Source organism: Paramormyrops kingsleyae, chromosome 10, assembly GCF_048594095.1.
Source record: "Paramormyrops kingsleyae isolate MSU_618 chromosome 10, PKINGS_0.4, whole genome shotgun sequence".
Lineage (NCBI taxonomy): Eukaryota > Metazoa > Chordata > Actinopteri > Osteoglossiformes > Mormyridae > Paramormyrops > Paramormyrops kingsleyae.
In genome coordinates, this window is record NC_132806.1 from 16,496,291 (window position 1) to 16,513,215 (window position 16,925).

General features: G+C 42.1%; 2 protein-coding genes across 2 annotated transcripts; one reads left to right on the plus strand and one right to left on the minus strand.

Moving 5' to 3' along the window:
- Positions 1–652: 652 nt before the first annotated feature.
- arl2 (ADP-ribosylation factor-like 2) lies at positions 653–4,188 on the minus strand. The gene is made up of 5 exons (XM_023794917.2): positions 3,966–4,188; positions 3,573–3,683; positions 3,185–3,347; positions 1,208–1,288; positions 653–965 (listed from the first exon to the last, which is right to left on the minus strand). The coding sequence occupies exons 1-5, from the start codon at positions 4,028–4,030 to the stop codon at positions 831–833; spliced, it is 555 nt and encodes a 184-aa protein (XP_023650685.2). The 5' UTR covers positions 4,031–4,188; the 3' UTR covers positions 653–830.
- Positions 4,189–12,792: 8,604 nt separating this feature from the next.
- batf2 (basic leucine zipper ATF-like transcription factor 2) lies at positions 12,793–16,903 on the plus strand. The gene is made up of 3 exons (XM_023794114.2): positions 12,793–13,221; positions 13,377–13,490; positions 14,614–16,903. The coding sequence occupies exons 1-3, from the start codon at positions 13,141–13,143 to the stop codon at positions 14,884–14,886; spliced, it is 468 nt and encodes a 155-aa protein (XP_023649882.1). The 5' UTR covers positions 12,793–13,140; the 3' UTR covers positions 14,887–16,903.
- The last annotated feature ends 22 nt before the right edge of the window (positions 16,904–16,925 follow it).

Below are 16,925 nucleotides of genomic sequence, written 5' to 3' on the forward strand. Positions count from 1 at the left end.
TATTGGTTAATGTATTGGTACTGACCAATGTGTTAGTCTTGGCAGATATCACTTTTATCAACATTCAAAGTTATCAGTACCAGCGCTAATGACACAAATTGGCAAATCCACCCCAGGCATCACTTACTTTGAGGTATTTCTTTTTTCCTGTACAGTTCAGTAGTTGGGCTTTTGACAGTTTTAGTAATTAAGTTCTGTGATCCTCTTGTCTTTATATTCCATTAATATGTGCAAGTTCCCATGGCAATATTTGCAAATTATTTTTAGTGAAAAGGTTTGAATTTATGTTATGAAACTCATTGTGATAGAAATTAAAGATTTCCGATGCATTGAATCATTCCCTAAATAAACGAATCACTATGGAGCTAACAATTTACACAGCTGTAAAGCAGCACATACATTTATGTCTCTACAGTTGGAATCAAGACTTGTTACATGCAACAAGTGTCATAAAATCCACACAATAATGTAACACAAAGCTTTTGTATGCCTTTGACCAAATGAAGCGAGTTGATTTCATCCTAGTCATCACAGTTCTAGAATAATCATTGACTCTTTTACCTTTGACCAGTAAAGTGAAATATCCAAAAATATTCTCCTGTCTCTGGTACTAGCTGGAACTTTGAATATCAGTCATTACAAAACTTGTATATTTCAGGAACATCATGCTTTAGTGTAAACCCACCAATTACATCTCAGTGTGTTTTACTGAGTAAAGATCACTGGATATCTGCTGAAGATGTAGGGCATTCATCTCCATGGAATTTCACAGCAGACGCTGCAAGCATTTATCCATTTCAGTTCACGTCGGTGTCAACTGTACAACTGAATTAGTCCGCAGTAAATATTCTTGCTGCGATGTCATTGAGTAGCCAATCTACACCATTCAGCAGGTTCTCACCAGTCACAGCACTGCATCCAATGATGCACCAGTGATGCGTCTTAATATTATCCAAAGCCAAAGCCTGCAGACAGACATGACAGTCAAATGCACTGCAGAGTAATAAACTGACAATTCACAGTATAAGGAAATCAGTACGGCTGTATACATTCACAGTTACAAATAACCTTACAGAATACTCACAGCAGAAATTAACACATGGGAAAAGTCACACAGTAACTGCCAGGTGGACACAGACAGATGAAGACACTGGAACAGTGAAAACATTCTGCTATCTATGAACCGTTTCTCCAAAAGGATGCTTACCTCTCGTATTTCATCTTTGGACAGCGCCCCAGGCAGATCCTGTTTGTTGGCAAACACCAGCAGAGTCGCCCCAGCCAAACGCTGCGCAAATGAAACACGGTGAGCGATTCCACGACGCCACACATTTCCTTAATACCAGAGGAATTACTGTATGGAATTATGAATCGTACGAAAGAATTAAGTTTGAACAAACTACGAAGGTTTTTCCACTTTAAACACATTACAGCGTACAACAAATAGGGTCATCTGCTGGCTCACGTTGACACTGTAAAGCACTGAACTTGAGGGTCCCCCATATGTGAGCTATTGCATATCATGGTGATACATGGATGCAGAAATGCACCACATGTAATTCACATATACAAAGACAAACTGAACTGAGCTGGTGTGTGTCAGAAACCATGATTATTGTAACAGCATCAATACAGTAAGTTGCCTTGTTTGACCTTTTTTGGCAGCTAATTTTATTGGCAGTCAGTTATTGGCGTACATAACCTTGGGGAGTCATGACAGACTCTTATGTAAATCGGAATAGTAATAGAATTGTGATACTTCATTAATCCCTGTGGGAAAACTCTCTTTTTTGGCTCACAGTGAAGGTCCACAGGGAGCTGGGGGTTAATGGCCTTGCTAAGGGGCCCACAGACATGCTGAGGCTGGCTTTAACTGCCGACCTTCAGACATAGAGGCTTAGCCCACTGAGCCACACACCCCACCGCCCTTATGCATCACCTTATTCCATTTATGGACATAAAGACATCTCCGCCCCAGGGACAGCCTAGTTTATGCAGTGTTTTCTTGCTACACGTTTGCTGATTAGTAAATGTACAGGTGTTATTACATTTACGTTTAATCAGTAGACACTTTTGTCCAGGCACGTTACCAAAATAGTGTGGTCTAGGCTTTAGTGCAGCTAGGCTGAGCCTTCAATGAACACTCAGTTATAAATGTAAGCAGTATTGGGACAAGAGTTACACAACATCTTCCAACGAAGCAAAAACCTAATAAGACTATTCAGAGCCCAGAAGTGCCACTTTAAGAACATGCAGAGAAGAGGAAATTTTACACAATTCCTGGAATAGAAATGTAGATGTTTTTATAGAATATGCCCTAACTCAGCATTTGCATGGCTAGATAAATATGTGCGTGATTTCTTAACTGACTTTTCCCTCAGTGTCTATCTGCAGTTTTCATTCTGCATCATCACTCTAAAGGTTTGTTGCTGCAAAATACATCTTTTATGCAAAGTATGTTAGACTACCGTCATTATTACCATATCAAGACCACTTTAATATCCTTTTGTGTGAATGTCATATGATTACTTTGAGTTTGGTCATGTGCAAATAATTTCATACACAGACTGTTAGTAATGTGATATTTTAAACTGCTTTCCTGTTGTATAAGTAAAATGATGTGAAAGTGATTAGTTGTCATTGTTGACACACCACAGCACACAGTCATCAAAATGTGTCGTCTGCATTTAACCCATATGTGACATAGCAGGGGGCAGCTAATTCAGCACCCGGGGAGCAGTGCTTGGGGGCGGTACCTTGCTTTGCTGGTTGGGGAAATCGAACTGGTTGGGGGTCGGATTTCTCCAACCATTAGGACACCACTGTCCACAATATAAGTGTGATAATACAGGAAATATTACACCATTCTTAAATCAAACCACTTCTTACAGCACCTTGTGCAATAAACAGTATTAGCCTGTGAGAGTATCAAACTCTCTAGCCAGGTGCTCCATTTCGGGACAAACTAGGAGCCCTTGCTACATTCTGATATGGGCTTTGGATAAGGCCCAACTCAGGTGAGAGTCGGCTTGGTGTTGAAATGGAGGTAGGATTGTGCACAAGCAGCTTAAACAATACAATTTCATACATCAGCATCAACCCAAGGGTTTCAATAATTGAAATACAATAAAGAAGCACACACACGCAGTCCTGAGTCTTGGACACAATCCAGGCAGCACGTTACCTCTTCCAGGAGGAGTGCACTGAGCTCCTGTCTGCAGTCCGCAAGTCGCAGTTTGTCTGCGCTGTCGACGACCCACACCAGCCCATCTGTGCTCTCAAAATAGTTTCTCCAATAGGAGCGCAGGGATTTCTGACCACCAACGTCCCATATGTTGAGTTTAAACCTGCACCAAGTGAAAAAGTAGTGTAGTAATATGCAGACACATACAAGCTATTATTTTATGCTTATGTCTTGGAGCACATAAACTCTCTTGTGCGCAGGAATGAGCTATCGATATTTAATCTCTGTTGTATTACACTTAAAGGGATAAGAAATCATTGTTCTCATTTGGCTCCAGCCTTGTCATTTTTGATAAGCATTCCTAGTTCATAAGAAATTGTATTCTTACCCTCTGTGTTCAAGAGTTTTTATATTAAATCCAAGGGTAGGGGAAATAGTGCTGACATCTTCCCCGTTGAATTTTTTTAATATGGTTGTTTTTCCTGCATTGTCAAGACCTCTATAATTTTTTTTGTTAAGAAAAATAAGTATTAATACCATGCTGTATATCACTGCAGTATAATAAAGCAAATTAATTGTGACCAACATTATGAATGGGGAATGAAACGCCATGATATGGTTCAGCAGCTACACAAAGAATCACATACATATTCCTGACATAGAGTATAAGCTAACTAACTAAGATATTAATTATTTTACTTCAGTCACTTGTCTGTCCCTTTCGTTATTAATCTCCATCATGGTCAATGCATCATCACCTGGCCAATTTAGAAAAGGATACAGCATCAAAAGTCGCATCTCTCGTTCTTTGTGCTTCATTTTCTTTAAAATGGTGAGTAAACCCATTTGACACTGCAGTAAGTTACTTTATCTTAAATAAAAAATGAACGATTCCCTTAATCAATTTAACGGAAATATCACTGATATCAGTATTCGTTTTTGCTCTATGAACGCCTGTTTGCAAGAAATGACACAGGCGCAATTGCCTCCCAAAATACCAGGAAGTGCCGTCAACATAAAGCCCACCTATTCTGCTCTACGATTGGTTATTTTCCTTTACGCGCGGGACGTTTTAAGAATTAATTGGACGGTGGCAAAATCAATCAAACCGAAAGCATTTAGATAAAGAGAAGGACATTGAAAAGTCGTTTGCAACTTTCTCTGGCAGCACTTTTTACTAGCGCCACCTATGTCCAAATCATAGAGCCATATTCGTACACATGTATGTTGTGATATTTGTACGGGATACGTATTCATTATTGTCGTGTGTGTCATGTTGTGTTATTTGTAAATAAGACAAACGCCATTTTCTTTCATTATATGCCTGCATATTTTGAAATGACAAAAAAGTTTTACTTGACTTGATATTTATTTACAGAGCCATAATATTATCCCATAACATGATTTTTTTTTTTTAGAAAACTGATACATTGCTTTACTTGTTGTAATGTTTACTTAATCGGAGATTTTCATTATATATGTAGAGATTGATGAAGACATTTTTATATATATATTGAGTCTCCACAATGGCTCAATATGTGTGGAGCTTGCATGTTCTCTTCTTTTCATCATGGGATTTCCTCTGGATTGTTCCCTGGGTTGGGCCCATATAGGTTCCAGACACCCCACTACCCTGAACAGGACCTGACTGTCCTGTCGCACTCGCAGCAGTAGTCATGAAAATTCTGGAGAAACTTATTTTGAGGTGCAATAACAACATGGTTTTAAAGTCCTTTGATTCCCTGCAGTCTACTGGCCGCCCAAACAGGTTTGTGGATGAGGGAGTGGCCACGTTATCTGCCCTTCAGCACTTCAACAACGTAAAACTGTGTTGTACGCCTAGACTTCCTGGAATACAATCAAGCCTGCTAGGTTAGTCAAGACGGTAGCTGACCTTGACTTCTCCCTTCCACTTGTAACTGGACACAGACAAACCACAGGTGGTGAGAGTGGTTAATACAGTTTCTGCTCGGCCAACCCTGAGTACAGGTGCTCATCAGGGTTTCTGCCTGAGTTACAAACTATTCTCATTATACACAGATGACTGCTCCCCTCCCCCCCCCCCCCACGATCACAACTTTATTTTTAATTTTCCAGATGACTCCACTGCCCTTGGCGTGACCAGTAATGGATTTTCGTTACAGCAGCTGGTCAGTGACCTGACTCAGTATAGGGAGAAGACCAACCATGCCTTGAACATTAGCAAGATTGTATATGTAACTTCAAGTATCACAACCCACAAAAGCAGGTTCTTGCCCTCAGTAATAAGGACATAGAGGCTAGGAAGACAATCCCAAACCCATTGTGCACTCAGCCATATATCTGTGCAATAATTTCAGGGTCTTCTCATGCTTGTGAATAAGCTTCCTAGTAAATCATGCACTTAAGTAACAATCACTTTTTACTATTAAAAAGTATTTCCTAGTTACATGTATATATATGTATATTGTACTTTGTTTCCATATTGTCCATATAGACATGTACTGTACACATGTGTGTTCTGTCCTTGTCTATGTTGTTCACATTTGTGTCATATGTCCTATATGTCCTATACCAGCTGAAGGGCTTCTGCATAAGAATTCCTATGTAACTGTACAAATGGTGAATGAAATGCTTTATCTTATAGAAGACAAAATGCCATTTTATGACTATTTGCTACAGTGCATATAAAAACTCTACACACCCTGATTGGAATTGCAGGCATGAGTGCTGTAAAGCCAGAAATCAAGATAACATTTTTCCATCTTTAATTTGACCTTGCAACCAACAAAAGAGAAAAAAAATAGATCATCAGTTAGACAAGATATCAAAATAAGAACGTCCGACACTTGGACAACTTTAAGCAAATGATGCTTGTTGCAGAACTCCAGGGGGGTCATGGAATGTTCAGGGAAACCCCAAGGGGCATTGAATGTAGAGGGGAACCTCAAGGGGCATTGAATGTATAGAGGGGAACCTCAAGGGGCATTGAATGTAGAGGGGAACCTCAAGGGGCGTTGAATGTAGAGGGGAACCTCAAGGGGCATTGAATGTAGAGGGGAACCTCAAGGGGCATTGAATGTAGAGGGGAACCTCAAGGGGCATTGAATGTAGAGTGGGACCTCAAGGGGCATTGAATGTAGAGGGGAACCTCAAGGGGCATTGAATGTAGAGGGGAACCTCAAGGGGCATTGAATGTAGAGGGGAACCTCAAGGGGCATTGAATGTAGAGGGGAACCTCAAGGGGCATTGAATGTAGAGGGGGACCTCAAGGGGCATTGAATGTAGAGGGGAACCTCAAGGGGCATTGAATGTAGAGGGGAACCTCAAGGGACATTCTCATGGTGCCTCAATGGGCGTGACACAGATTGGTGCCTAGAATTCCACAAACACTATATGGGCAAAAGTACTGGAACATCTGGCTATTACATCAATAGGCACTTTCATACAACCGGAACTGTTTTCTGGGACCAGCACCTTTTTCTGGAACCAGGGACTTTTGTTGTGTTCCTTGGAGGCAGTTCCAGAACCCTTTTTAAGTCCCTACTCCAGACTAGGTACTTCTCGTTTGAAAACAACTACTGGGGAGGCCCTAATTGCTGGGGAGGTGGAAAGCGATACCTTGTAATTGTGGGGAATTTGATGTATGTGATGACCTGTAGTAGACCAGATCTATGCTAGGTTGTGAGTAAGTTATCACAGCATATCCGCTGTGTTTCCTGGCAGGTGAAAAACTGGTTTTTAAGCTCATTGTAAAGTCGTTGTATGGTCTGGAGTAATGTGGGGGAAATTGGAACAAATTGCCGAGTGATTACCTAATAGAGAATGGTTCTGTACAAAATCTTTCAGACCATTGTGTCCACCGTAAAGGAGGTGGGAAAGAAAGAGCAATGCTTACATTCTATATTGATGGTTTGATTATTGCAGCAATTAATGATGATTTGTTGAATGATGCGAAGGAAACATTGACTACAAAATATAAAATGAAAGATCTTGGAAATTGAAATATTTCCTTCGTATAGATTTTGATCTGGATGAAAGACTTGTAAAATGAGTCTGAAAAAGTAAATCTCTAAGGTACTGGAAAGATTCAGTATGTCTGACTGTAAACTAAGGTCATCCCCATGTGAACAGAAATTTGAGCGTGACAACAATGCTTGATCCTAAAAGATATGGTGAAATTGTGGGAGGTTTTGATCGATGTGGTGAACTGTACTAGACCAGATCTATGCTGGGTTGTGGGTAAGTTCAACACTACAAAACCTGCAGGTTGTTCCATATACAGACGCTCCTCTACTTACGAACGAGTTCTGTTCCGAACGGCCGTTCGTAACTTGAAATGTTCATAAGTCGTTATTCAGCATCATTTTAAGGGTATACGCAAGTACAAAGAACTAGGATGCTGGGAGTACGCACGCTACGCTGCTGCGCGGCGGGAGTAGCGGCCAGAAGTCATACTAAGCGGAATTGGCGCGCAGAAAAAAAAATATGTTGCGGACAGGAAACGGGAGCCCAATGAACACAAATTGGACTTACAGTCCTCTTCGTTCGTATGTCTGAAAGTTCATAAGTTGAACGTTTGTATGTAAAGAAGCATCTGTACATTTCACCTCCACCAAACGTTACAGCTGCACAATGCAGTCAGGCAGGTAACATTCTCTTGGCATCCACCCAACCCAGACTCCTCCATAAAACTGCCAGACATTGAAGTGTGATTTGTCACTCCACAGAACATGTTTATACTGCTCCAGAGTCCAATGGTGGTGTGCTTCACACCAGTGTTTCACAAACGTTTTTTTCTAGGGACCCACTTTTTAAAAGTGATAAAGCATTGCGACCCAATTTACAATAGGCCTTGTAAATCAAGAGAAGAGCGAATATGTACATTAAAGTACACTCCTGACCATTTTGTATCCCCCTAAATTATCTTGAATTGGTAAACCAGTAATTTCGAAGAGCTATGCATTTAGATGGAGTTCATTTATTGTTCATCTCATTGTTTTTATTTTGTCTCATAAATTAATGCATAAATTTTAAATAATTTACAAATGAGACAAAATAAGTGCAATTGGGCGGTTTTAACAGGCTCTGGTTTTTTCCTTTCCCCAGTAAAACAAACAGAATGTGCCTTTCATACTATCAATGTTATAAGTACAATTATTAAAACAATACAAATAATCAAAAACATGCTTCCCCCACAGGTGATAGTTTGGCTAACGTTAGCTGTAGCTCTTTAGCTCGGTCTTTCTTAGCCAAGCATCTGTTTCTTGCACTTGGATGCAGAGTCTGGTGGAATTATAAGGGAAATCAAACAAGCTCTCATGTGGCTCAGACTGCAGATATTAATCTTAAAAGACTATGCAAATTCATATAGCGACACAAATAAAATCTCCCGTGACCCAGTCCTCAGGAATGAATGCATTACTCCACTCCATGCGACGCTTGCCATTGCGCTTGGTGATGTGAGGCTTGCGTGCAGCTGTTTGGCCATGGAAGCCCATTCCATGAAGCTCCTGGTGAACAGTTTTTTAGGGGTTTCCAGATAGCAGTCAGCTCATTTTTATGTCTCCCCAGAAGTGTTCCCTGCTTCCCCAGGGCTTCTGTCACATTCTGAATGCTCATCAGATCTGCTGGGTCCATCCTTTTACTGGTGAGATCTTCTGATTCAGAAGCTAGGACACCAGCGCAGATTCACTTAGAGCAGGGGTCTCCAACTCTGGCCCAGGAGAGCTGCTGTCCAGGAACTGTTCTATCCTACCTGGCTTCTGATGAGCCACAGCTGTTCTCAGGTAAATACCAGGTCAGTTGGCAGTAAGTGGGCAAGGCATTAACATGGAGTCTGGGAACGAGGCAGATACACAGGCAGGCAAACATACTGGACAAGTTATTAAATTCGGGAATAACCGCAATGACCTCATGTCTGACTGTCACGTCAGACAGACAGAAATAGCTGAAACTGGAGAGAAAGGACACAGCTGGGAGGGGTGTGGCCCCTAATAAGATCCACTGGAGCAATTACGGTGCTTGGTAAACGGGGCTGCCCCGAGTGGGTGGATCTGGCCGGCTGGATCTCCTAGAGAGGTGTGGCAGTGTGGTTCATGTGGCTGCAGGGCAGCTGTGTAATTCTCAATCTCCTGCCCCTTCCCCCCAGTGAAAATGGTCTAGAACCATCACTGACTCAGTTATTAGCTGTTGGTTAAGTTCTTCTCTTGGGATTCAGACCAGATCGTAGGCACTCCAGAGGCCCAGCTTTGTGCGGATGTGGTCCAGGCGTTACTCCAAGGCTTAGGGGATGAGGCCAGGGCTCTCCTCTCTTAATTGTGATGACATTCAGCGCCCGGTAGTCGATGCACGGTCGAAGCCTGACGTCTTTCCTCTTCACGAAGAAAAATCGTGAGGAGACAGGTGACCTGGAAAGATAGATGATACTTTGTGCGGGAGCCTCTGTAACATATGCAGCCATGGGCCTCTTCCTCTGATCGAGATAAGAACAGACAACCCTTGGAAAGCGAGGCATCCTTCACCAGCTTGTTGGTGCAGTCAGAAGACCAGTGAGGAGGCAAAGGCCCCGGCTTTGCTAATCACTTCCTGGAAATCCTTGTATTCAGCAGGAATGGACGTCTGGTCCTCCAGAAGTGGACTTTCAGCAGAGGACACATGACATGAGACAGTCACACAGCAGATAAAGCAATCAGGAGACCAGGAAGCCAGTTTGCTGGAGAGCCAGTCAATGTGGGGGTTGTGGTGCCACAGCCATGAGTGGGTCGTGGGAGGACGACAACACCAACAGCTGGACGATCTCCTGGTGAACGCTTCCTATTTGCAAGGTAAGAGGAACAGTGCAGTGGGTTATGTTCCTGGCAGCTAATTATTTACCATCTACCCCACGGACCACCAGTGGGGAGGGTAGAGATTCGAGGGGCAATGAAGTTTCCTGCAGCCTCACTATCCAGGAGGGCCACCACAGTACATACACAACTTCTACTGCCATTGCCATTGTCACTTGGTTTGCATGCTGGTACAAGACTTGCAGGCATGACAATGGCCACCCCAAAGCTGTGGTCCTAAATCCAGGAAGAAGTCAATCGCTGAACGGATTCCCTGCTTGAGGCCACAGAAGCGATCCCGGCATCTCCAACCAACCGTGAGATGATTGAAGACCTCTCCAAAAGCATGTCAGAATGTGATAGGGGAGGCCTTTCTCAGTCCACTTCCAGGCTTGACCAGTCAGCAACAAAATCACGAAGCACACACAGGACGTGTCTTCAGTGAGAATCTCCAGCTGCAAATCTATGTGCAAGCTGCACTTCATCAAGAAAGACCAGCACTGGTGGGGCTCCCCATCATACTTTTCCAGAATGGCGATTGGATGCCTGCAACTGGTCGAGGAGGAGAAGCGGGAAAGGGAGCCGCTGCAGGAGCTGATTCACCACAGGCTTCTTCTGAGTGATTTGTGCCTTGGCATCCTGAAGCTGGAGGTGGGCCTCAGCCGGACCTCATTGTTCGGCAAAGTATTCCGTAACGCCTGGTAGGGACAGAAACTCCTGGCTGGACCTCACACTGGCCCCATCAAAAACCATCTCGCTTTCACACTGTACTTGGTGCCGAAAGGGTAGAACAGTGACGTCAATGTGTGCATGCTGCTGTGGGAGGGGTACTGTTTCAGAAGTGAAGACGAAAATGAAGGACCCTGCAAGATGCGGTGACTTTACTGCTTATATTAAATGCTTATATTATTTTTAGCTTTATTTGTTATTGTTCCCAACGCAGTTCATTCAAAATTTCTGAGCGTCCTGTTTGGGGGCCTTTACTTTCTGCAGGTGACGTGGCCCTGTTGGCATCGTCAGCCTGTCACCTACAACATGCACTAGGGCCATCGCTCTCGAATGGAAAAAGGTTTGGGGAAGGTCCTTTTCTGTTCCAGCATGACTGTGCCCCAGTGCACAGAGCAAGGTCCATAAAGACATGGTTGGGTGAATTTGATGTGAAAGATCTTGCCTGGCCCACACAGAGCCCTGACCTAAGCCCCATCAAAGACCTTTGGGATGAACTAGAACGGAGATTACAAGCCAGCCAGAAGAGGAACCAACTCCATATTGATGCTTATGGATTTAGAATGGGATGTCAGAAAAGTTCCTGTGGATGTTATGGCTAGGTATCCCAATACTTTTGTCCATATAATGTATATCACACAATAATTTCTGCATCACAACTGTTCCTCAGTTTTCATAGTATCTAATCATTTGGATGTGACCAAGATTAATGATATTCTAAGTATGATCTTGATCTTTATCTATTCCACAAGCCATCACAGGTGGATGCATATATAGCTAGACTGTGATTCTATGCTGGAAATATACGATTGAGTTGACGTGTCATGTATGACTCATGTGTACTGTAAGTTTGCTGTCTTTGATCATCATCACTGGACCTGGTGTGCATCCACATGCATTTTGCTTAGCACAGCTCCTGCTTTACAGTGAAAATCCCAGTGTATAATCAGGAATTTGCTACAACAGCAAAGACACAAAAACTGCCTGTCTACTGTAGTAATGAAGTGAGCTATAAAGACAATGAAAGCAGACCATTCATTAGCAGTGCTATGATGATGCAAATAAAATACAAATGTTGTGGAGTGGCATGCCCCCCCCAACCCACCTTGGATATCAGCCAGTTCTGAATGGGAGAGTTCTGGTAAATGTTAACTGAGAAACACAGAACCTCTGTGGAGAGGCTACCAGTTAAGGCGTTCCTTTTTGTATAACCTTTAAAAACAAACAAAAGTGTGGTTAAGCAATACCTGGCAAATGAAGTATCAATGGACTGCATTATACAACTCAATAAGTATATAAGTGTATAATAGAAGGAACTGAATAAGACAACCACAAAAATGCCGCTGATTTTCTCGTGTATTACAGTATATCACTTTATTAATTCAGCAAGACCAGTGATGAGATCAATATTCAGGGTTACAGGGATGACCTTATAAGGTGAATGACGGCGATTTTATTCAAGGTGTGTCGGAGGATAAATCCACTCGTGTTCCCCTCTGTAAAGGGGGGGCAGCACAGGGGCGCGATCTTGGAAAATCCGTCTGACTCCACCCTCCCCGCCGAGTTCCCTGAAACCTTGAGTTCCTTGAGTTTAGGGGAATATCGGGATGACATAATACTTCATTCATGAGTGGGAAAAAGAGGAGGCGTGAACAATATTTCTCACAGATATGAAATATAAAGGAGGGATCTGGCGCAGGTTTAAATTAACCCGGGAACTGTATGGCACCTTGCATATGTGTAATTTGTATTTGAAAAATGAGCCACCCCCCCCCATAATATAAATATATATATATATAACATAATATAATTAGAATTATATAAATTTATAAATTATATATATATATATATATAATGTTACAAAAGTTTGTTATAACAAAATCATTATTATCAGATGGTTATTATGGTTAAACCATTGCGGTTTAACTGAGATATCGTTAGGTAAGAATGGCGATCGTAAACGCCTAACACCGGAAGGTACTTGGCTTGCTTTGTAAGAAATTTCCGAGAACGTGAATTCTGGAAACTGGGCTGACCGATTGCCGTTTCCTAATATGAACTTCCTTCTTCTCAGCAACGCGGACATTTAAAATAAAATGAAACTGAAAGTTCGGCCACCGTCCACGCCTTAGCCTAATTAATAATGTCAGAAAGAGGCAGGTTCCATCTCTCAGAAGCGACAGACCTGGTATTGAGGCCTGTAATAAATAAAGGAACCACAGAGAATATAACTAGTCTGCGCACAGAAATAAGACAGACGAGTGTTGGTGCGCGAGGGAACTATAGCACAGTGTGCACGTGTATTTATACTTGGATTCAGTTTTTGTAATTCGGTATTCGCATAATTGTCAGTGGATATTTAACTTGAATTACACGTTTCTTTCACCATCATCGACGCTATCTTAATTTCTTTTAATTACCGGGATGTTGCTTTTAATGGATTCTAAATCGCAGAGTCAAGCGTCTTTTTCTGAGGATGAAAATTTACACTTTGTATCAGCACTGGTAAGCACATTACATCAGTACTGAAGTACATTCTTTACGTGTTGTACTTTTGTGTATTTCTGCAGATGTAATTATTAACGACGATAAGTTCAACTTGCAATTCACTAAAATCATAGCAGATTCTAATTATGTACACGTTTGACTTCTGCACCCAGCAGGTAGAAGAATCACCGGACTCATTCAGGAAATGCAGGCGCAGAGAAAACAACCGGGCGGCAGCGCAGAGAAGCAGAAAGAAGCAGACGGAACGAGCGGACGAGCTGCACAAGGTCCGCGTCCCTGCGGTTATTCAACCGTGATTGTTCCCCTTGACTGTGATGCGCGCTGTGCGTCAAGCTGTACAAATTTACTTCTGATCCACGCTCCCCAACCGTGACGTTTCTCGTGTCACTGAAAATAAATGAGCTATATTAAAATGATAGCTCAGGCGCTTAATTGTATGCCCGTCACTCATATGTTTAATAACATGCCTTCCCCTCTGATTTTATCCTAGAAAAGGGAGCAAATTTAGTTCTTTAAAGACTTTTGAATATCGCGAATATGACGTGAAACGCAAGTGGGAATTTCGTCTATATGTGTAGCAAATAAAGATGGTTTCACTTTTAATTTCTGTAGAGGCTCGTGCGGGGGCACACTTGGCTGTGAGAAGCAGTATTATGCAATCTGCCTGTCTGTTAGCAGGTATTTCTGGGAACAGCGCAGACTTAAAGGAACACCACTCCTACTGGCGTCGATTCTGACGCGTTTTTATGGCTTAGTTAATATGGCGTTAATGTTAATGGTACCATACAGTAGTTAATGTTTATGTAGACGTAAATCTTTCTGAAACTTGGCGACCTTTATAACGGGTGGTGTGGTGGTACAGTGGTTAGCACTGTTGCCTCATACCTCTGGGACCAGGAGTCAAGTCTCTACCACAGCTCTATGTGTCATCGTGGGGTTTCCTCCAATTACTCCACTTCCTCTCCCCCTCCCACAGTTCAACACCATGCTGAGGTTAATTGCAGTTGCCAAATTGCCTGTGGGGGTGTTTGTTTGTGTTCCCTGCAATGGGTTGGTGCCCCATCCTGGGTTGTTCCCTGTGACCCTAACTAGAGCAAGCAGTTACAGAGAATGGATAGATGTACTTTTATAATGTAGCGTCAGACCTCTGCTTTTAATTTTTGCTTTCGCTCTCTTTATGTTGACAGGCAGTGGTGCATTTGGGTTTCTCTGTGTGTCTATATTATCATTGTTTTATAATCTGTATTATTCTGGGGGGAAATGAAGCTGTATCCTAAAGTGGCCAGTGATGCTGAATGAATTGTCATTATGACCCTTCCACGTTAGAACTTAATCTCTCCAGATGGCTCGGCTTGCGTACATTTCATCTCCCCCCGTGTTTCCCCACAGGAGCTGCAGTCGCTGGAACATTCCAATGCGGCGTATGAAAAAGAGATAGCAAGCCTCCGACAGGAGATTGAGAAGTACGCAGCTGCCCTGCAGCAGCATGAGCCACACTGCTCCCTCCATACGTTCCACCACCTGGAAATTCCCCCTCACTCCTCCACTTCTCCTGCAGCCCCCACCCTCGCCTCTAATCTCGCCCCCGTCCCTGCCAGCCCCCCAACTCCAGAGCTCCAAGACTCTACAGTTTGGTCTGATATCTTGGCGTCCATCCTCTAGGGTATAACAGAGACGTGTTGTGAGTGTCACAAAGGTTGAGGGGTCCTCAACGGGGAAGACATGAAGTTCACAGGTTCAAGGTGAGAAGATGTGGAGCGGGAGAGGAGCCCATCGACAGAGACTGGGCAGCCCTGTGACAGCTACCTCAGGTTTTTTTTAGCAACATCATCAACACCAGCAAGCATATGGGAAAACTCAGTCCGAGTCCTTTTGTCAAAACACTGAATTTTGATTATGGACATTGCTAACCAGTCTGCTGCTATGAAGAAATATTTTTAATTATGATATGCTGTGCAAGAATACAGCAGTTAATATTGTGCATTTTATTATAGTGTCAGTGTGTATTACGTAGTGTGCATATATAGGTGTTTTTTCTGTGTATTTATATAAACTCAGTTGTTACTTTATTAGGTAGCCGTACATTGTACCGGGTTGGGCTCACTCTTGCTTGTCTTCATAATCTTCTTGTTAGCTTTCACCAACCTAGATAATCTCCTACGGACCTCTTTCAGTAGCCAGGCCTTTTCCACAAACAAATTACTGATAAGCAGCGGGCAGTTTGAGTTAATGAGAAGGTCTACCTCATAAATAGCCAACTGAGTGTTTATGACTTCAGATGCGTGATTTCATTGTAGGCTACAATTAAAAAAATATTTATAGACAGGAAAGACCAAGGTATGGTATGGAGGTGCTGAGAACAGTGATCGATCGCAGTATATCTGTAATATAACAAACGCAGCTGGTTCAGCAGTTAGAACTAACAGTTAGAACAATTAATGTATTGTATTGAGCATTTGAGGGCTCAGTGGGGAGTGCAGTGGCATCTGTAGCCCACTGCAGGATGCTTTTGCTCTCTATCTGGCTCTGTATATATGGAGTTTGCGTGTGGTTACTGTGTATGTGTGGATGTGTTCCTGGTATTTCCGCTTCCTCCCACAGTCCAGAAATGTGTGGTTTGGTGAATTTATGTCTTTAAATTGCTGGGTGTGTGCATCACGATCGAATGGCGTCCTTCCCGGGGTTCTCCTCTGCCTTGTACTGACCTTGTACTGGATTAACGGTATGGAACATAGATGTTATTGTTTTCCCACTTGGGGTCGATTTGGATGCATGACATTGTACACTAAGGCCATTAAAATAATGGTTAATGTGACAATTTCCATTTTATTGTATACAATATTTTTTTTTTACTACATTCTTTTGTAAGAACAGAAATAAAGTGTGTATTATTTTAATGGACTGAAATCCACAATGACCTAATGGACTATAAGGCCATAATGGATGCATAGGTTATTGAAGTACAATTTCATCAAAACATCATAAATTACATGCTTGCACTGCTGTTACAAAAAATCTTGGGACAAATCATTAAAAAAAAACCCTGTGCATTCCTCAAAACGGCAATCGGTTCGCAACAAATCCTGTAGAAGACGTTACATCTAAGTAGAGAGAATATACTTCAGCCTGCAGCATCATCTTTCTTTCAGATTTATATATTTCGCTTGTGTGAGATATTGAGCGGTTTGATTGTCTAAATTACACCTTGAAGTAAAGCGTCTTATCCTGCCACAGAACTGTTTGTTCTTACCGCTAGGGGGCAAGTAGAGGTTTCAAATAACCTCTAATCTACCCTAATTCTCGATTAGTTATTTTCTAAACAGCTATGTGGAAAGCAGTCCCTAATTAACTACGGCCATAGTATAACTACAAAAACTATAACTCGCAATATGCAAAAAATTAAACATTGTTATAAAGTGCAAGCAGAAACTGGTATATTGAATTCAAACCCAGGATACATTTGAGCCCTTTGTACAGGACGCATGTTTATGATTTGAATTAAATGAATTTGAATTTCTGAAGATAAAACCTATTTAAGCGAATGCACGCACAGCAAATATATCGATTCACGCTAGACCAAGTTATAAAACGGAAAGGCTATAGAACTCAGATACTTTTTTATTTATTACAAGTGTGTGTGTGTTAAACCAATAAATACAAGTCTTCAGTTATATAAATACATTATGTGTTTGAATGTTTCA